The sequence below is a fragment of the Dermacentor andersoni genome, chromosome 4, assembly GCF_023375885.2.
Source record: "Dermacentor andersoni chromosome 4, qqDerAnde1_hic_scaffold, whole genome shotgun sequence".
NCBI classification, from domain to species: Eukaryota; Metazoa; Arthropoda; class Arachnida; order Ixodida; family Ixodidae; genus Dermacentor; species Dermacentor andersoni.
Window position 1 is genome coordinate 2,456,443 of NC_092817.1, and position 23,169 is coordinate 2,479,611.

Consider the following 23,169-nt stretch of genomic DNA (forward strand, 5'->3'; position numbering starts at 1 on the left):
GGTCGCATGTTGAATAACCTTGGGACATCCATAGTAGGTTACCTTAAACAGGCCCATGTGCAATATCCTTTGGACATACATGGTAGGATATCCGAAACTGGTATGCAGAGGATGCCCCACGGTGTTTACTCGATTGTAACAAGAGCTTTTTCGTTATTTTCAACGCCTGAATTTGACCTTCGCGTTGCATTCGAATAATGGTGAAATTGACCATGTTAAAACAAATATTGTAAACGGCATGGTCTTAAATGTTACGTTGGCAACCTGTACCTTTACGTCTCCATCCTATACATGGAAAAGTTGACCAAAGTCAAAACTGTTCTTTGTCTGAATCGACACTACTTTCGCGGTGCTTGTGACTGGTGTTTCCGTTATGGTGATAAGCACCCTGTGGTCTTCCATGCTTTGACTCCATTCATTCACGACATTACGATGATGTAGAGTGTTTGGTAGGTCGACGCACACTTCTAGAGACGAGCAATCTTGATGGCCGATGAGCTGGGAAACTTCGCTAGGATTCTGCAGCTTGACGTCAATGATTTGGTGATTTGTGGATGGTGGCACCAGTGGGAGGCCCTCTTTAAATTCAAGGCCGGTCGGAAGGGCTCTGTGGGCCTAGCAGGGGCCTGGTATTGCAGCCAAATGGAATGGTTGTACAGTCATTTAAGGAGTACTTAATCTCAAACAAGCTTGACGGCACACAAGATGAATTGATTCTCAGGTGATCGCTTTCAGCGATAATTTTTCTTTCATGAGACTTAGATCGTCCCGGTACTGAACCTCTCGATACGGCTGACACTGCTCTTGGCACTGATAGCGGGCTTTGCACGGCACCAGAAACACTTGTCAGGGATGCTTTCATTTACGATTCATGCAAAACTCGTATAAGTGAAATTATTTGCTAAAGTGATTGCCCGAGAATACTGCCCAAGGAAAACTCCGTCTCCTCCTCATACAAAGATGAGTGAAGAGAAATCTTTTCGGAATTGAGATCCAATAAAGGTACCATTGTTTTTCCCCATTCATCTCGTCTTACATTCTAAGAATTATTTTTTTTATTTTGCATGATCGGAAAGTCAACCCTCTTGTTACAACTGTGGTCGCATTATGTTAGAATAAATATGGTATTTGTCTCCGAAACAGTGCATGGACATTAGGACATGATTTAGGTATCCTATGGATGAAGTGTTTTCACTGGGAACTTGTCATTGTGGTTTTAACGCGATAGCATTAAGGGCCCCGTGCTGCAGAAAGATAGGGAAGATAGAAAGAGGAGGGAAGATAAGTGATGGTCATTAAGGGTTACGGACTGGATTCCTAGGGAAGCGTGGCAGGGGGCGGCAGAAAGTTAGGTGGGCGGGTCAGATTAAGAAGTTTGCAGGGACGACATGGCCACCATTAGTACATGACCGGGGTAGTTGGAGAAGTATGGGAGAGGCCTTTGTCCTGCAGTGGGCGTAACCAGGCTGATGATGATGATGATGCCGCAGAAAATCTGGTGTCGGCGTCCTGCGTTTGGCGTCGGCGTCCAGCATCGACCGTCATTACAGCAAAAATTATTCAGAACAATCCAGCATTTCTGCCATTCACAGACCAGCCACGACATTCGCCGTGGCTGGTCACGGAGGCCACGGAGTGGCACTCCCGGTTTCTTGCAGCACTTCCAGATGGTGCTCGCCTCCGCTGCATCGCGGCTCATGCAAGAGGCTGCGTTTCTACTAGGAACTCACCTTTGTGCATAGCATTCAGTGCCACTGTTTCCCAGTAGACAATATGGTTACATAAGTTGCAGTTGCCGGGAAGCATGAGAAGCAGTCAGGGATCTTTGAATGCTATCGCATTCCACTCTTAAGGGCAAAGCTTAAGCGTCCTCCAAATTTTTGTAGGAATTGGGGATGTAGGTGTTTCCATGAGCCGTGCAAAGCCGTTGCATTGTTGGTGTCTGACTTGTGAGCAGCCGCATTTCAATGCTACACTGTCTTAACACGTGCAGGTGGTGGTGTGTTCCAGTTTTTTGTTCACGTCAGCGACCAAGGTGAGCCGCAGCCCCTGTGGGCTGTGGTGCCTGTCACTGTAGCTGTGGTGCCACCTCCCGAAGAGCTCCCGTCTCTCAGTGTGCCTACTCATGACCTCTTTGTGCGAGAGGGCATAGCACTGGGCAGCCCCGTGCTGGCACTGCCACCTGGCACCACACTGTTAGGCTCCTCCGAGTTCAGCATCGATGCCGAAGGCAATCTGGTGGTTGCAGCGCCTCTTGACCGGGAGCACATAGCCTCACATCATTTAACGCTTCGCAAGGAAACACTCAGTGGCTTGGCCACAGCCTTCGATGTGACGGTGCATATCTTGGATGACAATGACTGTGAACCAGTGTTCGATGTATTAGCCTATAAGACCGCAGTGGCTGAAAATGCTGAGGAAGGGTGTGTTGTGGCTCGGCTGGTGGCGCATGACCCGGATGTTGCACTACGGAAGTTGACATATGAATTTTATGAGGACACCGACCCAGCGGCAGACATCTTCCAGGTGGACCCATCAAGTGGGGTTGTCACGACTCTAGTGGCGCTTGACCGGGAGGCTGTGCCTTTCTACAACTTTACAGTAAGGGTGCGTGATGATGGTCTGCTGTCCTCGTTAGCTTGGGTCTACGTGGAAGTGTTGGACGTCAATGACAACCCCCCTGTGTTTGAGCAGACCCGCTACCAGGTGCAGGTCTCTGAGGATGCTGTTGCCGGCACTGTGATTGCCAGTCTTCGCATAGAAGATGCAGACCAGGAGCCGGCGCCTGTTGGATTCTACATGCTTTCAGGTGACCCTGGCCAGCAGTTCTTAGTGCGTAGCAATGGTGACGTTTTTGTACAGCGGCCTCTGGACAGAGAGGCAGTGCAAAACTACACCATAAAAGTGGTGGCCACTGATGGCTTGCATGTGGCCACAACTCAACTGGACGTAACCATCCTGGACACCAATGATAATCCACCCATCTGCCTGAAGGTGAGATAAGGTGCCATTGCACAGTGTGGGTTCATATGTTCTCTTAAGCACAACTGCTTCTTTATTTGCTGTGACTGGTTGTAATGGAGTGTAGCTAATCTAAGTGTAGCTAATGCAACTATTCTCATTACTGCAACTGTTTGTTTTCCTTCTCTCCTCTGAGCTAAAATTTGTTACTGCGAGACAAGCTTACTCAACTGCATACTTGCCAGCTTTCCTGAATTTTCCATAAAGTTTACAAATTTGGGCTCATTCTGTGATTTCACAATTTTTGCATCTTGTTCTATTAAAAATAAGTTCTGATTCTGAAAAATATTCGAGATCTTAAGATTTTTCACACAGTGTTCCAAGAAAAGTCTCTAAAAAAATAGGCAACGTCAAGGTTGCTGAGTGAGTCACAATGTTCATAAAAAGACTAGATTCTTGTCGGTCTTTGCTGTTCCAAATTTCCACTGCTTGTGTTCTGCATCTAATGATACATGATTGTTAATAAAATGTGTATTTTACTAGGGGTGTGCAAATACCAAATAGTAGATTTCAAATCGAATATAAAACCGAACCAGGAATAATGACGCTGAATATGAAATCGAATTTCATATATCAGAAAACTTAACGCAAAGCTTCATGCTTTGAAATTTAGTGCAAACAAAACAGTGCCGTAAAAAGCACGGTGTTGCTCATGCTCAGGGCACTACTCACATTACGTAACAAGAAGGCTGCTAGCTATCAGTAACTTAGGTACCTAAGAATCAAGATGTGTAGTATGGTGTGCTCTTATTAATTGAAGGAAACCTCAAATTAGTATGTCAGCACTGATAACAGCTGAGTTCGTATACGCAGGTCTGGAAAATGTTTTTTTATCAATAGATTGTCTGATGAATAGAATAAAGTGATTTTCTCCCTCTGAAGCTGAAGAAATAAACAAGTTATATTCTCCTGAATTCTAATGAGATTTTCAGTCACACTGGGCTTAATGGCAATCTGGTATAGCTTAGGAAGTTTTGCTTTTCAATTTATTTCCAGAAATGAAAAGGGTTTTTCCATCTTTATGGGCAAGTCGTTTCTGTGGGTTATTGTCAGCTCGTTAAAGCTAATCTGCATGGCAAACAAAAGCAGGCATTGTGTATCACATGACTCGACAACGCACTGCACAGTTATCGGCGATTCACGGGTCGACTGTGGTCAGCTGCTTTTGGTGTCTTTTTTGCCTGTCATAGGTTCTCAAATCAGAAGCCCTAAGGCAAGTTCATGTGATGTGATTCCCCCCCATCCCCTTTCCGCTTCCATGTAAATGCATCTGCAGCCGGGGGTCAGCGCACTAATTACAGTGGAACCCCGGTTATATGACCCCTGTTTCTGCGACGACCTAGGTTTTACAGCAGATTAGCGAAGTCCCCATAGAAGCAATGCATTAAAAACCCCGGCCTTTGCGCCTGAATTTTAGCCTGACCTGCGTTATACGACAACCCTCGCGAAGTGCGGGACGGAACGGCGAAAAGAAAAGTGCTGCGGATCTCTTTCCTTGCTCCGTCTCTCCGCATGCGGAGTGCTTGACACCGCTCAACCAGTTCACTCCGGCGCAGCTTTCTTCACTGAATCGTCTCATCGTTCGTTTTTCTCTTCCCTATCAGCAGCCGCCCACGACGCTCGCTGCGCTGAAATAGCGCCTTTTCTTCTCCACAATCACTTTCTCCCTCTTTTCTCGGTGGCGTCGCCTCTCGTCGCGTTGCGAAAGCGTTTCTCTCCCCCCGACTAGCCGCTGCCCACAACGCCCGCTGTGCTGAAATAGCGCCTTTTCTTCTCCACAATCACTTTCTCCCTCTCTTCTCGGCAGCATCGCCTCTCGTTGCGTTGGGGAAGCGTTTCTTTCCTTTCAGTTTCCCAGCAGCAGATCGCCGACAAGGTAGCGCAGAGAGGCCTAGGTTTATCGCACGTGTTCCTCGTCGTAATCCTAGCGACCAGCGTTCAGCGGAGGTTTTGAGTTGTGTGGAGCAATGCGACACACGATGTCTCGACAGCAGACAGTTCTGTCGCTCGGCGATAAGCTGAATATTAGCGAGGAAGCGGAAAAGCGGCATGGAGCTACAAAAGCTAGCATTGCCTGGGACCTTCGCTTAAGACGATCCTGACAAACAAAGCGGTGATATTGCAGAATGCCAACAAGTTTGGGCACAAGCGGAAAGCGGCAAAAGAAGGAAAAAGTTCTCGTCAAGTGGCTGCATCAAGCACGGAGCTCTGCGATCAACGTTGACAACGCCATTCTAAAGGAAAAGGCAGACCTTGTGGCATTGCGTCTGGGCATTGACGACTTTCACGCATCGAACGGGTGGCTGGATCGCTTTAAAAAACGAAACAGGATTGTGTACAGCCGCTCCTGCAGAGAAAGCACTTCCGTGGATGTTTCGACGGTGAACAAGTGGATGGAGTCGCTGCCGGAGATGATTGCTGCATACAAGCCCTGCAACGCTTTCAACACCGATGAGAGCGGTATTTTTTATCATGTGCAGCCTGAGCAAACTCTTACGTTTAAGTGTGACAGCTGTCATGGTGGCAAGCGTAGTAAAGAGCGTGTGACGGCACTGTTCTGTGCTAACGAGGACGGTTACAAGAGGCTGCCAGTGCTCGTTGTTGAAAAGTGCCTGTGAAAGTGCCTGGGCCTACCACGTTCGCTGAAGTGCTACGGCACATAGACGGCATCCGGAACTTGATCTGTTCAGGCGACGCCGCAGAGGACCTCCTTTTGGACGTTGCCCCACTCGAGTAAAAGCACTTGGTTCACGGATCAAACAAGGTCCAAAAGAAGCTTACCGACTTTTTTTAAAGTTCATGCTGGCTGGCGGGAATCGCGGCAGTGGGCAGTGGAGTGCCGTAAAAGTTCGTTTGAATAAAGCATGATTGGTACCTGTACTGCAGCATTAATTCTTATTGCATTTACTTTTTTGGCCCTGCAGAGTATGTTAGTAGTTGACACTGAAGTTTCTCGTAAATCCGTCGCGCAAAATAAGTAGTATATTTATAGGCATAATTTATGTTCGGATTTTACGATGCCCGCATTTTACGACGCTTTTTCGCGGTCCCAAAAATGTAGTATAATCGGGGTTCCACTGCATATGACATTTTTGAGCCTGCCATATAAATCCAAAACTAGTCTTGTGACATATTGCTTGAAGCTACGAAGAGACTGACGTGCATCTATGAACAGCGTTCAGAACGAGGGGTCACCATGCGGAGTTTTGCAAAGATGGCAGCCGTGATCAACGGTCCTCTCGTAGACTTGTTTTCATTGGTGGGCGTCGGCGTTCTGAGAGTCATGCGACCGCTGCCTATAGATGTGGTATACTAAAAGGACCAATGGAACAGCAATAGAATGAACACACAAACTCTAACTGCACACCCCATGATCAAACAAACCCAGTTAATTCCCTGTTTAATCCAGGCATCTACAATCAGTTTATATACTTCAATGGATCTGCGCTTATTTGGTATGAAACCGCAGCTTTAGTCGCTGACACACGACGATGCAGCTCTGGTAAGACCTAACGAATCGGACAGTGTGACCGGGACAAAAATTTGCAACCAGCTGATATGATAACTCGCCGCAAGTCATTGTGGAAAGCTTGTTGCTAATATGTTCCTATGGGTGGCCCATCAGTGATCAGTCGCGAGGTCACGCGTCTATATTAGCTTGGTGATCGATTGTTGAAGGTGAGTTTGGCTTTTGGTTCTTTGGGGAACCAGCAGCCAAGAATAACTGTGAGCATGCATGCCAAGTTCATCTGTACGATTAAGCATGCTGGGCAGAAAGCTCTGAATTATGCGAATCTGCATACATGATCACTGAACACACATATCTGGTACAGTCTGCATGCCATAAATTCAGTGGCTAATTGGCCTGATCTTTGAACATACTTTCGTGCTTTCCATACATGCTGCTTTTGTTGTTCCCTCTGTCTGTGTCGCATTTATAGTTTTCATCAGTCTTGTCAACCTGGTCGCACCTTCTACTTAGATATTGCACGCCATGGGAACGCTGTGCATGTCAAGGCACTGACCACAGCTGGTTCTTTCACTGAATATTAAAAAAACTGAATGTTCGAAAAATTAAATACTAGATATTCAGTTCACAAATTGAATTATTTGAACATTCACTTTTCGATTCAAAATCGAATATTCGAGTATTCGCGCACCCCTAGTGTATGCCCTACAGAAGGTAAGTTGGTGCTTTACACCTTCGCCCCCACTTCTTTGTTGTTCCTGTGGGATCTTTACGAATTTTAAAGTTCACAGATTGGTAGGTATGCAACAGCAACTGATTTGCGATTGTACTCTCTTCGGGGGTGATCTTGTTGCACTGGAAAGCATGTCTCGCAGCTTTCATTGATGCAAATGCGTTCACTTGGAGCAGCATATGCAGTGCTTGAGCATATGCTAAAGTGAGGATCATCGGTGAATATCTCTGCAACCTATGGTTGTCAGATGGCATTGTCCTGTTCAACAATACTGGGGATAAAATGCAACGACAGATTGAGGACCTTAGCCTAGAAAGTGTAAGAGTAGGGTTGAAGATTATTATGCAAAAGATAAATTTACCTTTATGTTAAATACCCTGGCAAGAGAACGAGAATTTATAATTGGCAGTTAGCCTTTAGAATCTGTGCAAGAGGTATGTTTATCTATGTCAATTGCTTACAGGGGACACTGATCATGAAAAATAGATGTGCAGTGGAATAAAAATGGATCAAAGTGCATATGGCAGGCATTACCAGATCATGACTTCAGCTTACTGCTATCGTTGAAAAGTGTGCAATCCTTGCATTTTATGGGTGCTAACGTATGGGGCAGAAGCTTGAGAAGAAGCTAAGGATTGTGCAATGAGCAGTGGAACAAAAAATTTTAGTTGTAATGTTAAGAGACAGGCAGGAAGCAGTGTGGATCAGAGAGCAAAGGGACATAGCTGATATTCTAGTTGATATTAAGATAGACATATGGAGCTGGGAAAGCCATGTAATGCGTATGGCAGATAATCAGTGGACCATTCGAGTTACAGAATGTATGCCAAGGGAAGGGAAGCGCAGTTGATGACCGCAGAAAATTTGGTGGGGTGATAAAATGGGGTAACTTGTAGGCATAAGGCATAACTTGGAATTGGCTATAGCGCAAGCCATGGGAAATCAGATCGTAGGGAGACGCCTTCATCCTGCAGGGACATAAAACTAGACTGATAATGATGCAATGCTTGGCCAATTGTGTGCAATCCCCTTCCCATTTTCTATCATCACACCTACAAATGTGCTGTATTATGCCCTTCTGGTCAATGATCTTTGCTTTCAATGATGTAGTTGGATACTTCCTTTCACAGAAGGCGTCGCCAGAAGTTAAGAACTGAATCAGAAAAAGGTGTTACAAGAGCTTGTGTAAGGCCCTATGAAAGTTGCCATGCTTTTTGCATTCTCGTTCATGCAGTAGAATCTCGGTGCTAAGTATTTAACATGGTTGCACAAAATATTTGTACCTCCTGAAATTCATATGAATAGCCGTAGCTGAGGCAGCAAGAATTGATTTGTGGTGACACATTAATGCTGCAGAGCAACTCTACGTAGGTTATAAATGTTCAGTCTACTTATTGCCTCCAACTGGATTGCATTGGTGATATAGTTGGTGACTCGGACAGGATTAGAACACACAAGCTTCTCACAGCAAGGATGGTAACTTATGGCAGAAAACCCACAACAGCTGTTGAAAATTAAGAAATGATGAAGGACGAAAATGGCTTGCCCAACTGCTGACTATTTCGGACATGGCAAAGATTGGGAAAAGTTTGAACAATGGTGGTGTCTGAAAAGAGGAATCCGAGTAAAAAATTTTCGTATCCTTTCATGATGCTGTCAGCACAAAAGTCTTTTGCTTTAGGGCTTTTGCTCAATTGGGCACTTCAGTATGGTAATATCTGTGAAACCTTCTGTTATAGCTGTATGTTTGCTAGATATATTGTCCAGTGTGTGTCACTGGCATTTTAGGTTTTGCTCCAGGAATTCAGTTTGGTGTTTCCATCTGCACACAAGCTTGAGTTGCACACAAATGTACATAAATGGCCACTAGAACATAGATAATGCAGCATGGTGACAACTAAGCCACTCGCCGTGCTTGAATGCGGTGTCTGCAGCACAAAATGCAGGCTGTGTTGCTAAAGTGCAGCTGATGCTAAATTGACCGGCTGGCACAGGGGAGACAATAATGTGCTATGCAGATTTCCTAGTGCAAGCAGATCTTGCAACCTAGGTCACAAGCCATTCTTATCTTGTAAACACAATCCTTCTGTTTCTTCACATGTAAATCACCAGAAAAGCTTTATTGCAAGCTGACCATTTGCATATTGATGATTATGCCATTTCAACTGTGTGATTTTGTCAAGAGGTTTGCTACATATAGAGGGAATCTGCGCATAAAAATTGACCTCTTTTTTGCTATGAGCATTAGCTCACAAACGAAGGCAAGGAGATCAAAAAAGCACTAACTTGAATATTTGCAACATTGCACATGTGAATAATATGCAAAGTGAGACAGTTTGCTGTGTTTAAACACACTCGTCTCAAAATGGCCATGGTGTGCAGCATTTCACCTGTTGGTATGCACTGCCATTGCTTGTGCTAGTGCATTGACTTCTGTAGCTCCGCAGTGAGGAAACAGCATGGAGTTTGTGGTCTCATGCTAAGCTCAAGGCGCGCATGTTCTGATATTGCGCTCGCCGGAGGACAACCACGGGTTCGAGCACTCCAAGCTACCATGCATACGTCTGCACCTGCTCGGGCCCGCTCTGTGTGCCAATGTGTCGCTGCGTGCGCCCGCCCCGCCAATCCCAGCTATAGTGGAAGGCGAGACTGCGCACACAGCAAGGGAGACTCGAGACAAAAAATATTTATTAAGCTGGGATTTGGTACAAAAACAAGTTTAAACAACACGTCCGAATCTAAATCTTATTTAAACACAAAACATGGCCAAATCGTAACCGGTGGCAGCTAATGGCACACCACGACAGAGAAAACAAAGAACAAAGAACCCAACAGAAAGAGGAAAAGCTTAGAAAAGACCTCTCAATGTCAAGCGCCTGTTTCCGTTTAAATTCGAAGGGCAATAACACTGTTGCTGTGCACCCTGCGCTGTATGTGCAAGTGAAAGCATGTGAAGGAAGCCCGCGATTGCAGCTCAATCTCACCCGTGGGAAAGAGATGGAGCGGGGAGGAAGCATGCTATTTTCCATCGCATACAAGGCACCCAACATTGCAAGGCCCGGGAAGCGGGGGGCGTCGGCGTTCTACTCCGGCTACAACTGTGCATGTGGTGGCTGCACGCATTCACACGGCCATATCTTGAGAGCGATCTGCATTAAGGGCAGAGTCCAGGTGCGTCAACGGCTCGTAGCTTTGTGCATGCTGTGTGTTCTCGGTGCTCACTTTTCGTTGAAGCAATAGACAGCACGAATGTCACTTCACTCGCTGCTGCGTTTCCTCACGCCAGCGTTTTGACAGCGAGTTTCCACAGTCATCAAGCGAGATGTATATATGTTTGCATGCACACGCATGACACCATGCTTGTTAATTTAGTTAGTATGCCTATGTTTTACAAATTTACATGCCCAATAAAACTACTATCCTTCCTTTATATAGCTAAAAAATATATCGCTCAGTGCACGATGCTCCCGCATTTATCGGAAGTTTCTCAAATGTTATCGACGGTTCTTGCTGCTATCTGTTGTCACCAAAGCTTTTGTAATCTGATTGCATGTGCGATGCTAATTGTGTAGGACTTTCTGGAAGATACACAGGTGCCAGCGATTACTCTGGAACCTTCGATGGCTAACGCATAAAAGCTGACGCGCTTGACCCACTGATCAGATTTCGCCGATTGCCTACTGTGTTTGCCGCTATCGTTGCGCTTTAAGTGTAGCCTGTTTTTGTGGGCAAAGGTTTGCCCAATAAAAGCTAGTTTCGTCATTCACAGTATTTCTACTGTGGCCTTTGCCATCACTACGTGACAATATGAAGACTGAGGTACTTGAAAGACAAAATGGTGCTGATGTTGGCAGAGGTAATGTTATAAGTAGAGAGCAGGGGTCTGTGTTTAGGGATACAATACATTGATTTTCGTTTTGATAAGGTGGGAGGCGTGTTATTTTTCACACCGTGGTGAGATGATATCGAAATTGCACTGCAGTCAAGGGACATTGTCAGTGGAGTTAACAGTGTTGTAAACTATGCAGTCGTCTGCAAAAAGACTTAGTTTGCAATGTATGCTCGTAGGTAAGGGGTTTACATAGATTAGAAGTAATAAAGGGGACACATAGGTGCTCTTGGGACACCGAAGTCACGTCAGCAAGAGGTGAGCAGTGGTAGTTTATGGAAGTGTGCATCCGGATAGGAACTATTCAATCCACCTGTATAAGCTATTGCAGATTCCAAGCTTAGATAGTTTTTCCTATAAGAGCTTATGAGGCATCCTGTCAAAGCTTTTGAAGTTTGCATGTAAAATGAACAGGTGCAACAGTTTTAGTTTAGACGTCTTGTTAACATTAATAGTGTTCGGCTTTCATTTGCAGTGTGGGATTGATTATGTGACTGGGCTTGTCGTGCAGTCCAAGTACACGGAGCTCGTGTCGGAGAGCATTGCAGTGGGCACTGCCATCCTGACGGTTGAGGCCACTGATGCAGATGATGTCAACCATGCTCAACTCCACTTTTACCTGTCAGGCCAAGGATCAGAAGACTTGGTTTTAGATGCCAGCAGTGGTAAGATTGTCCCTCCTTTAGTATTGTTTTACTTATGCACAGTTTTTAGGGATGTTAGGATGTTACTTAATCATAAAATGGGTCTTGTTTTTCTCATTTGAAGCTGCTTATGTGCATCTGAGGATTGTGGCAAGCCTCGGACATGTTTGCAGGCATGTTTGCCTATTGTTCTGCCCTTTTTCACTTGTGACAGAACAGAGTGATGGTCCACCTGTCACTCATCCGCCTTGGAAGTCCCAGTGGATAATTGATGAGAATTGTGCCCTCATCTTGCAGGCAGTGCTAGAGCGAGTAAAGCGAATTTGGGACAGCGCATGTGCATCCTCTTATATGACGGGCCCTTTGGAAATTCATCCTGAAAAAGTTTGCGTGGAGACACAAGGAGAATGCCGAGAAAAGAGAGGGACGAGCGCTACTCACAACTACAGTCATTGGTTGGAATGGGAAATTTTTTGTACAGCGAACTGGTGTTTGTATCAAGTCACGTGTAGCCTCCATCCTTAGCAACATTTTTCTGGCTAAGGTAGATAGAACCATACAACAGAAATCAGGTGGTCTCATTTCAAACGTATGTTGGTATGTAGAGGACCATTTAGTGTTGTCTTTGGAACCTAACGAGCAACATACCGTCGTCAAAGTTCTCAAACTTTTTAAAGAGTGCGGCCCTGGTCTTAATTTTACGGTAGAAATACCTAGAGACGCAAAGCTCCAATTCCTAGACCCGTCTTTGTATTTTTGCCCCAAACATGTATGTTGGGCATACCTTCCTAGAGCAAAAAGAAGCCTTGCTAGATTACTCATCTGGCCACTCCAAAATCATAAAGAATGGGATAGTCACTTCCTATCTTAATGCAGCCATCTCGAAGTCTTGCCCACATGCAGTCATTAAAGGTGTTGCGTCCCAGTTGGAAAGGCTGAAAAAGAGTGGGTACCCTATGCATGTAACTGTGGAAGCTTGTGGGAGACTGGCAGGGTGAATCAAGGCAGGGTCGTGACCCAGACTTCAGGAAACAGACCGTCAAAATGTTGCTGTTATCCCATACATGCACAAATTGGCACAAGCCTTGAGATTGTAGCAGGGCGTTGTAACATTCCGCTAGTGTTTTCCGCCCCTCAAAAGTTGGCAGTGATCTGTTCGCAGCTGCACAGGCTGAAGGAAGAAAAGAGCAGAATGAAAAAAAGAAAAAAAAATTATTGCAGTATCAACCACACAGGCTCGTTTGTTCCTTGTGCCAGGGGAGTTGTCTACCAGCTTTCATTATACTGTGGTGCACTGTACATCGACCAAACCAGATGATGCATTAATGAGAGAGTAGGAGAACACCAAAGATTACTTGGGGCAGATTCCCTTGATAACCTCCCAAAACATTCCCGCACGTTTGGCAAGAACGATAAGAAAAAGATCCAATGCAAACCGCTCTTCGACAAAACAACAATCCTATTCAGGCACAAGGATAACCTTGTGCAAGAGTTTATGGAAGCCTTTCATATGCGTATCAGGAGAGATAAGTGCATTTGTCAGACTTCCATCCGCTTCTCTGATAGGGAGTTTCGGTTCTTGGCCAACTCAATCAAGTACACGAGGCAGCATGTGATGTTCAAAATGATAGGCTTGTTTTGTTCTGTTTCGGTTTTCCTTATTTATTCGTATATGCATTTGGCATAAACTTCAGTTGTGAGTTAGCGCTCATCCCTGTCTATTCTCGGCATTGCCCTTGTGTCTCAGCACAAACTTTTTCTTTATGCATTTCAACCAACTAGCCCAACTATCTGTTCTCCTTTGGAAATTGCTGGCTCCTGTGCAGTGCCTAATGCTCGTGCTGGTTCACACTCATCGCAGGCTGGCAAAAATTGCCCTGATCGGCAGGTCACAGCGAGAGTATGCAGCACGGTTGATTTATTTATTTATTTATTTAAAGGGGGACACTGCTACTGAATTAGTGTTCATCCTATTTTTCATCATTATTAATGAAACTTTTCAGTCTTATTAGGATTTTTATGCTGATTTCAAATATGTAATTAGTTTTGTTGTAGGTCAATTACTTTCTATGATAATCAACATTTCACTTTTATTGCTTAAGGCCACAATGGAAAATAAATGGCACAATAAAAAATTAATTGTAAGGCATGTTTAAATAGTGTAATGACTAAGGAATGAAAGATATCAAGCACATTTTATACCTGAACCTTAATAGATATTCTACGGCCCATTGAATACAAGCCCACAAAATATGGCAACCATATGGCAGTAATTGTTGCAAAATAATTAATTTCCAAAGTGGAAACAAAAAAAAATTGCTTGCTATACTTCATAGAGTATACATTAGGCTCCGATCTGCAAAAAAAAAATAGTTTTATCGGTTCTTGGTATTTAAATATCAAGTCCTGAATATTTCATGGAGCCCAAAATTTGTGTTTTGAGAAAAGTACAAAAAACAAACAGCATTAAAATATGAGGGGACATGGCATCCAAAACAACCATTTTTGATACTCGCTCTAGACACATGAAACTTTCAGGACACATCGAATCTTGTGTGTTGCTTATAAATATGCAATCAGATTTTTTCTGAGGTCAATAAAAAAAGTAGTTAGAATTCTCCCTGTGTTAAACATTTGGGATGTGATTTGCAAAAAACGTACTGCAACAACATAGCTAAAATGAATCAGGTATGTCCCTGGATGTTCAAATCTGCAAGTTAGCACTTGGAAGTTTGCATCTGTACTTAGCCAAAGTTATGAAATTCTAAAGTTGCAGCTTTAAGATTGTGAATTCTTGTTGGTGATTTCTACAGGATTTCAATATAGCTAAGTGTCCTAAGACACTATGTCATAGTTGTGCACTCTCTGACTCTCCCGCATTCAGGAAAAAAAAGAATGACGAGAATTGAATGAGTATAAGGGACACAGTGCTGATCCCAAAATTTGAGACCTTAAAAAAGCTATACTTGAGAAAAAAACAACTTAAAAAAACTGGGAAAATATAAATTTCAAGCTTCAAAAGCAGGAAATAATAGTTACGATATTATAAAAAACGCAAGATTGTTCCACTGATGTAGACATTAGGTGCTCGTAACAGAATCTGAAATACACGAACACAAATAATACAGTACACACGAGAGGCACGGGAATAGGCATCGGCACATCGTCTGCGGTCTACAAAGTAAACCTACATGCGAGGACAGAAGGCAATGGCTAGCTTCACTGCTATGTCATTGCCTATGCAGTATGAGATTGCGCGACGCAGTGACTTATCTCCGGCGTGATCTTGTCGGCTCGTCTGAAACTTTGGATAACTGCCTCCCCTTTCTTGCCATAGGAAGTAGAGACGGCTTGCGCTTTGCTTTTAGTGAATGCATGTTCGGTTTCAACATTTTTTTTTAGAGAGGGTTGATTTGCCGCTTACGTTTGCAATGAGATGAACAAAGAAACGGTGTATCAGCTGTTTTCAAAGTGACTCACTGCCAGGCCTAGCAGACGAGCGCATCTCCTAGGCCTAGTTGCCATAGCAACAGCCAAATGAAAGGCACCTCTCAGCGCACTGGCATGCATAGCTAGCCAATAGGAGGGCCATGTGCATCACGAGCTTTGTCAGACCTAAAGATCCTCCATACACGTTTTCCCCGACCAGGTTAAGTACCGCCAACCTACCCTCCTCCTCCACGCTCCTTCCTCGCTCACCCCCTCAGCTTCTGGCGTCAAGCGGAACTTGTGTAGTCCCAGCTTCTCATCTAGGCGGAAGTGACGTCACTTCTGCATAGAGGTGTGAGCGTACAACAAGCGAAAATTCAGGAACCGGAAATCCCGGAAGCGGAACGACCAGAAACGGAAACCCAGGAAGTGGAAACTGTGGAAGCGGAACTGGTATGAGCGATGAATCGGGGTACAGCGGCGCACAACAAAGGTTGGTGCTACTTAGCAAAAGCGGCGTTGACGCGGGGATGGAAGGGCTTTAGTCAGACCGACCATTGATTGTTTTACGTTTGCACTTTTTCTATGTGGCCATTGTTGGCGAGGATGTGGGGGACTCAAAGACGGAACATTGAGCTTTCGAACAAAACCGAGATGGCGGCGCTCAGCGGGGGAAAGATGAGAAATAGCTCCGTGAACTCCGGTGTTTCTGCGCGATTTTGGGGTCATTTCTTGCCATCTGTGCTCACAAAAACAATTTTGGGGGGCACTTAAGGTGCGTTTTCGGGCAAATAGTTTTGATGCAGTGTAGATTAGGCATTACAGAAGCCGGAACAAGTAGTCCCCAAAAACCTATTTCTTTTTCGTGATTTTCAGTTATTAAGACCCATGTCCCCCCTTAATTTACCTTACAGGGCGAAAGCATTGAGTGAGGGGATGAACAAGAATATTATAAGTAAATGCAAAATATACAGGGGAAGAAGAAAAAGGGGAAAGTATTGTATTGGAGAATACCTTAATAACTTGCGATTTGCTTATGATATTGCCTTGCTTAGTAACTCAGGGGACCAATTGCAATACATGCTACCTGGAGAGGCAAAGCAGAAGAGTGGGTCTAAAAATTAATCTGCAGAAAACTAATGTAATGTTTAACAATCTCGGAAGAGAACAGCAATTTACAATAGGTAGCGAGGCACTGGAAGTGGTAAGGGAATACATCTACTTAGGGCAGGTAGTGACGGCGGATCCGAATCATGAGACAGAAATAATCAGAAGAATAAGAATGGGCTGGGGTGCGTTTGGCAGGCATTCTCAGATAATGAACAGCAGGTTGCCATTATCCCTCAAGAGAAAAGTGTATAATAGCTGTGTCTTACCAGTACTCACCTACGGGGCAGAAACCTGGAGGCTTACGAAAAGGGTTCTACTTAAATTGAGGACGATTCAACGAGCTATGAAAAGAAGAATGATGGGTGTAACGTTAAGGAATAAGAAAAGAGCAGATTGGGTGAGGGAACAAACGCGACTTAATGACATCTTAGTTGAAATAAAGAAAAAGAAATGGGCATGGGCAGGACATGTAATGCGGAGGGAAGATAACCGATGGTCATTAAGGGTTACGGACTGGATTCCAAGGGAAGGGAAGCATAGCAGGGGGCGGCAGAAAGTTAGGTGGGCGGATGAGATTAAGAAGTTTGTAGGGACGACATGGCCACAATTAGTACAGGACCGGGGTTGTTGGAGAAGTATGGGAGAGGCCTTTGCCTTGCAGTGGGCGTAACCAGGCTGATGATGATGATTGTATAGGGCTAGGACTAAAAAGCAGCAACAGACATAAGTGCAAGGTACACAAAATAATAATGAAGAAGTATATAAATGCAGCACAAATGTCAGATACAGAACTACACAAAGTAAGAAAGAAGCTGGGGTTTACAAAAAAGAATGTTATACACAAGAATTATTAACGTCACAATGTCACTTGAAAGTATTCGTGCAGCTTATCATGGAATGATTGATGGTTGTGTAGGAAAGGAGTAATATCGGGAAGATCATTTCAAAGACGATGGCACGTAGAAGGCCTGGTGAATTGAAGGCTTGTGAAATGCGAGAGGGCGCTTTGAGAGGTAAAGGAGATGGCCTGGTACTGTGATTATATTTATGAAATAAGTATTAAAGCATGATTGAGCGACGAATATGTAATAGTTCAAGAGAAATATCAAGTTTGTGGTGTTCTCACCCGTGCTCTTGGGACAAAGGAACGACAACACAGTAGCGCAAACAATCGCAAGGGCATTTATTGTACCTTTCATAGGTCAATGCCTGCTAGCCGAGTTGCTATCCACAAAACATGCCGATGGGCGCGTGACAAATCTAGGAAGCCCGACTCACTGCGACCGGGATAATGAGCGAATATGTTTACCCCATGCTGGACACCAACGTCTGGTCGTTTGCGCGTGCGGTCACGTGAACGGTGGCGCGTTCGAACAATCGTGTTCGTCCATTCTGAAGTAGGCCTCACGAGACGGTCTCGCAGAAGCATGGATCGGCGCATGCGCAGAACGTCCGCGCCGCTTGCTGAACCTGAGCCAAAGAAGAAGCTTCTTCTCCTTTTCACGCCCAAATAACCCCGCTCTTATGTGGCGTTAGCAGAGCCACACTCGCGCCAACTCTCGCAATGCGCTTCAACCACACCAACTGCCGTGGCACCACGCCACACAGCGAAGCCGGATTACAGAAGACGGGAGCTATTCGGGAAAACAACATATCAGGGGATGCGTGAGGGTCACGCATTCCCACAAGTTTGATCTGTATTATGCTCGGATTGGCACTGTAGTGATGTGTAATGAAGCGAGCGGCTCTGTTTTGTACAGATTCTAGCAGGTTTACTAAGTAGCTTTCATATGGGGACCTTGTGGGGGCTGTATATTCTAACTGCGGCCACACAAGTGTTAAATGGGCCAGTTTTCTCACATTGGAAGGGGAATTCGGCAGGTTCCAGCGCAGATACTCTAGTGTCCTGGAAGCTTTGACACAAATGGCGTTGATATGCATGGCCCATGAAAGATTATGTGTGGAATGAGTACCTAAATAATTGTATACTAATGCCTGAGACACTACTGTGCTATCTATGATATATAAGAAGTTAGAATTGGTATGATTGTGGCGGAAAGAGATAACCTTGCATTGATAGGCGCCGACTATATGGGGCTCTGGGGCCCGAGCCCCCTCTGGAGTTTTCCGGGGGCGGGGGCTGAGCTATGGTGGCTAGAGGGGGAGGTGTTAGCATCGGCTGGGCTGCGAAGCGTATGACGGTGCGGCATTTTTTCATGACAACAACAGGTGGCACGCTGATCGTCTCCGAGATGCCTTGCGCGAGGTTGTGTTTGAGCAATCTCTCCGGCTCTAAGCGCGTGTCGTGAAATTAGCTTCGCTTGCCCCGTTTTTGTTTGCTTGTCACGAGGAGCTTTGAGTAGCTTTTTTGACCCATGCCACTGCAAAAATTTGGTCGATATACAGAGTAAGCTGGATCACCACCTGGATGTGGGCCACCTAAATGAAGTTCACGAGATGGTAAAGGCAGGCGATGCGATGCCAGATTATCATGGAATGGTGGGATCAAATAGCAACTCTCGCATAACCGACATCTGTTAGGGGGTATGTTCCCAGGAAAGTGCTAATAATAACAAAGTGCGAAGAGTGTTCTCAGCTGTTGCTTCAAGCAAAAGACTCACGCTTGCTTCCGGAAGAGTTGTGCCTTACCAACCATATGGATAGAGGTGGCCTACTTTGCCCATCTCAGGCACTAAAAGACTTGGTTGCTGCGATGGAAGATGCCTTCACGCATTGTTTCAGCTTTAACAAGTTGAAAGCTGCCAGCATCATGGACTTTATTTCCTGCCTGTCAATAAATAAGCTGGATATGGTTGGCTGTGCGCAACATAGCGTGGAAATCGCCAACCAAGTGATACTGTTTTTTGTCATCACGAAGTTGCACTTCCTTGTCGCAGGAGAGAACGCATCAAAGCAAGGGAAGCGAGAAAAAATGAAGTACCTCAAGCAGTGGCGCACAACATAACTGCATAACTGCAAAAGTTATATCAGGAAGACAAACACAAAGTGGTTGTATATGTATATAGAACAGGAATTGTTCACATTACATTGTGTGCCCAGAAATATCTGCATATCTGAACAAGACTTCCCATTCGACAAATTATTGTTGTTTGCACTGCACCTTGTTCACCGTTTCTGGGTATATACCTCCATTATATATTGGATTTGTGCTCCATTTCGTGTCATATTGTTTGTTTGATAGCTATAACAACCATGTATATACAGTCGTGTGTATTAATTTATTACCAATAAATATTCTTCTTTTTTCTAAGGCATTCTTGGCATTATCTATGCGGTACTACATACACGAACTTAGTTCTTTGCAGGATTCTAATATTGGAAACCAAATTTCCCCTTTGCACCCTCATTATGCTCAGTTTCAACCATTGGTGCCTGCAGTTCTTTCATTGCAAAATTAAACTTGAAATAATCCCGGTTCACTCGAGCAGCCCATTTCAAGTGCTCAGGCACGCAGCATCCAGCAGGCGATTAGGACAAGCGCCTGTAGCTAAGTCACTAATAAAGTCGCGTCAGACAGAACTGCATACGGCACCCCATAATAGTCCCTTAAAATGCAAAAGCGGCACGGGCAAACCACAAACGACCGCCTACTGCGGAAGCTTTCTCTGTTTGGTACAAATATGAGTTTCATAAGTGTTGCACTGAGTGCGAAGCTAAAGCATGGCGATAAAATGACCAAAATTTAGTAGTACGTTGGGCCAGCTGCAGTGATAAAGTCGCCTAGCCTTTAAAATGATTTTCCTATACGTGTATTGCGCCCCAAGAAGCCGCGGAGTGACAAAGCACTTCACAGCGGATCCGAATAACCGCAGCGGACCTTAGCCAGCATACGGGAGACATCACGGAGCCGACAGCAGCGCCGCCGCATCGTCCTGAACAAATGCTGCCTCTCGGGCACTCCGATGCTGACACCTCCCCCTCTAGCCACCATAGCTGAGCTCCCCCCACCTGCGATGCCAAAGCCTACGCCCCTTCCTCCACCAAGTGTCATTACTATAATAGAGCTTTTTCACCTACATCATTTGAGATTTCTTTTGAGTTGTCTCGATCATTTCAGTTAAAATTTTATTGTGGATAATTGTTTACTACATCATTATTGGCACCGACGTGCATGGCGTTTAATTCATGCTTTTGCTTTATTTCTGCAAACCCTGACAATAGGAGGACAAGCGCATTAGAAGCACCAGTGGCGGCTGCCTCATCCGTATTTTCTCACTTCAACATTGTTTTAAATTTACATTGTAAATACTCTGCACATACACAATATATTTAACTATATACATAGGACAAATTTCGTTATATTCTTGAAAGAGAAGGAGGTAGCCAGTTAACAATTATTTATACAAGTATGGATAGCTTATGCCTAGAGAATGAGTATGTTGTTGTATGTTCACCTCGCTTCAAAATGCCTTGCGTGCTTTTTTGACTAGACTTCAGTGGCCGCTTTGGCAGAGTCTTAAATTTTATCATCTGCGTGTGAAATGCACGTGAATGATATGCGTCTCGGTATTGCTTCTCCAGGGTGTCTACCAACCGGGAAAACCGGCACTTCTCAAAGATTTTTAATAGTCTGGAAATACTCAGGGAATATATGCTTCTGTCAGGGAAAATTAGCAGTACTTTTATTAAATGGAACGAAAGTCGCGGTAATGCTTGCTCGACTAACAGAGAGGGATCGTGACGCATCGTCTTTGACGCCGTATCGTCTGATGGAGGAGTTGCCAGTGTACACACAGTCAACGACCGACTTTCCGGACGCCCGACCATTCTCACGGCTTCGCGGTCGGTGTATAAGAACGTCTGAAATTTCGGAGGCAAGAACCCTTCGCCGTCCCATTTGCCGTACATTTTGCTCTGACCGCAGGCCCGAAACGGCATTAACCAAAGCCACCACTGCCGCCGTTTTGATTACCTCGCCGCATCGAAACGGAGCTCTCGCACGCAGATCCGCTGGCAGCCGTAGCCACTACCGCGGCAAACGCTAGGCCTAGCTGCTTCGACGTTCGCTATTAAGCTTCTTGCCGTTCGGCGCCGTGTTTTTCATTGAAAGAATTCGCCGCTGTCAGCAATGGCACCGACTCCGCCTTTGTGGTCCTCGCGATTGGCTTTGAACCTCGGAAAGCATGGTGCGTTGCACAATGCCGGTTCCCGAAAGTAAGCTTTGCCTCAATATAGCAATGTTATGCGGTGAAGCATAACAAGCGTGGAAAGGGGCAATTGCCACGGGACGCAGTATTCCTTAATTATACAATAATATGCAGTATTCCTTAAGTATGTATTCCTTAATTATACACGCGTCTACCCGCCATCTCCTGTCACAGTACGAGCGCCGATATGCCTAATAAGGGTACTGGCAGGCCTCTTCGGATGTGCCTGTGGCGATTTGAGCCCTTAAGGGCAGTGATAGACATGCATTCATTTTTTCGAACTGCTCGATTTTTCGTACATTTACGCGGCCCCTAGCAAGTCCGAAAAATTGGACGTTGACTGTACAACTGATCACGAGAATGATTCAAATGGTCTGTGGGGCGAATGCACGGCGGACTGAGGACGAGAACAAAGTACTGTCGCATTGAGGAATGATAGGGAAAGGAACTGTGAAGGAGCTTGAGCTCAAAAAGCTAAGTATTGGCTGATGCCGAGATGCAGGTGACCCTTATTCAAACCAAAATAACTTTTTAAAGCAGTGAAATGCAACACTGAGGCGTTGAGCGCGGGCTGAATGTCAGGACAGTTGAGGTTGACTTACCAGCTGTTGAGAGAGAATCTCACTTGTGACAAAGTTCAGGCCTCATACCAATGAGCTTGCTCTCAGTTGACAGAAATAGCTCATATCCCCTTCAGTCACAGCATCCACATTTGTAGACGGGACCTATTTTTGCCATTTCTGTGCAGTGATAGCAAGGAATAGAACACAGACATTAAGCATAGGGTAAATTGAACATTCTGATAACCTAACTTACTTTCATTTTACTTCTGAGGGATATGTATCGTTACAGAGTGCCACTTTGGTGAAGGCATTACCGTGTTTTACGTGATGCTTGATGTGGGGCATCTCGGTAGCAACCTTGAAATATATATATTTTTTTCTTTCTTGAAATGCTCTAGGTTAATGAATAACTTGTGCATGTAATTTGTGCGGGGGATTTCATCCTCTTTATGAAAAAATGTAGCATGACTTATGTTACAATATTCAAATATTTAGTTACTCTGTAGTTATAATGACTCATCATAAAGTGCTCAGAGTTGTTCTATCACCTTGATTTGCTCACAGTGGAGTCTCAAGCACCACCTATGTTTCACACATATGTATCGACAGTCGATCATAATTTGTGACTAAAGTAGATACGCGAAAACATTTGCTTATGTATGCATCTCGTTTTTATTCGTATTTGAGAATGTTCCACATGATTTGCAATGAGTTTTACCATTTTTATCAAATATATTTTATTTGCTGTGCATTTTACTAACCCCCTTGCTTCAGATTTTTTAAAAATAAAATAAATGATACTCCCTACTATTCAAACTGGATTAAGTCGTTTTTTAGCATGCTTACTAGAGTGTGACAGCATCAGGCGACATAGTGTCAGCCTGTCTTGACGTAACACAAAGTTCTATGTCACTCAGGGAATTTCGCAAGGGCACTAAGCGGAAACCTGGAAAACTCAGGGAATTTGGGAATGTCAGCTTGGTGAGACACCCTGAGAAGTTGTAGGCTGTAAACTCTGTACGCATGAGCACTTTAAATGTTTATTTACCAGACAATATGCTGGAAGGTCCGCTGGGCTAAAAGCCGTAAAAACGGCTTGACGGGGCCCAGGTAACCGTTACATGGCAGCGGCTATACAAGGTG

General features: G+C 44.7%; 1 protein-coding gene across 2 annotated transcripts in view; it reads left to right on the plus strand.

Moving 5' to 3' along the window:
* Positions 1–23,169, plus strand: part of LOC126535883 (fat-like cadherin-related tumor suppressor homolog) — a 517,574-nt gene that overhangs the window by 276,736 nt on the left and 217,669 nt on the right. For both annotated transcript variants that reach the window (XM_055073317.2, XM_050182731.3), the window contains exons 20-21: positions 1,994–2,994; positions 11,624–11,777. In XM_055073317.2, the coding sequence (XP_054929292.1) occupies positions 1,994–2,994; positions 11,624–11,777 (1,155 nt within the window). The remainder of the gene's footprint in view (positions 1–1,993; positions 2,995–11,623; positions 11,778–23,169) is intronic.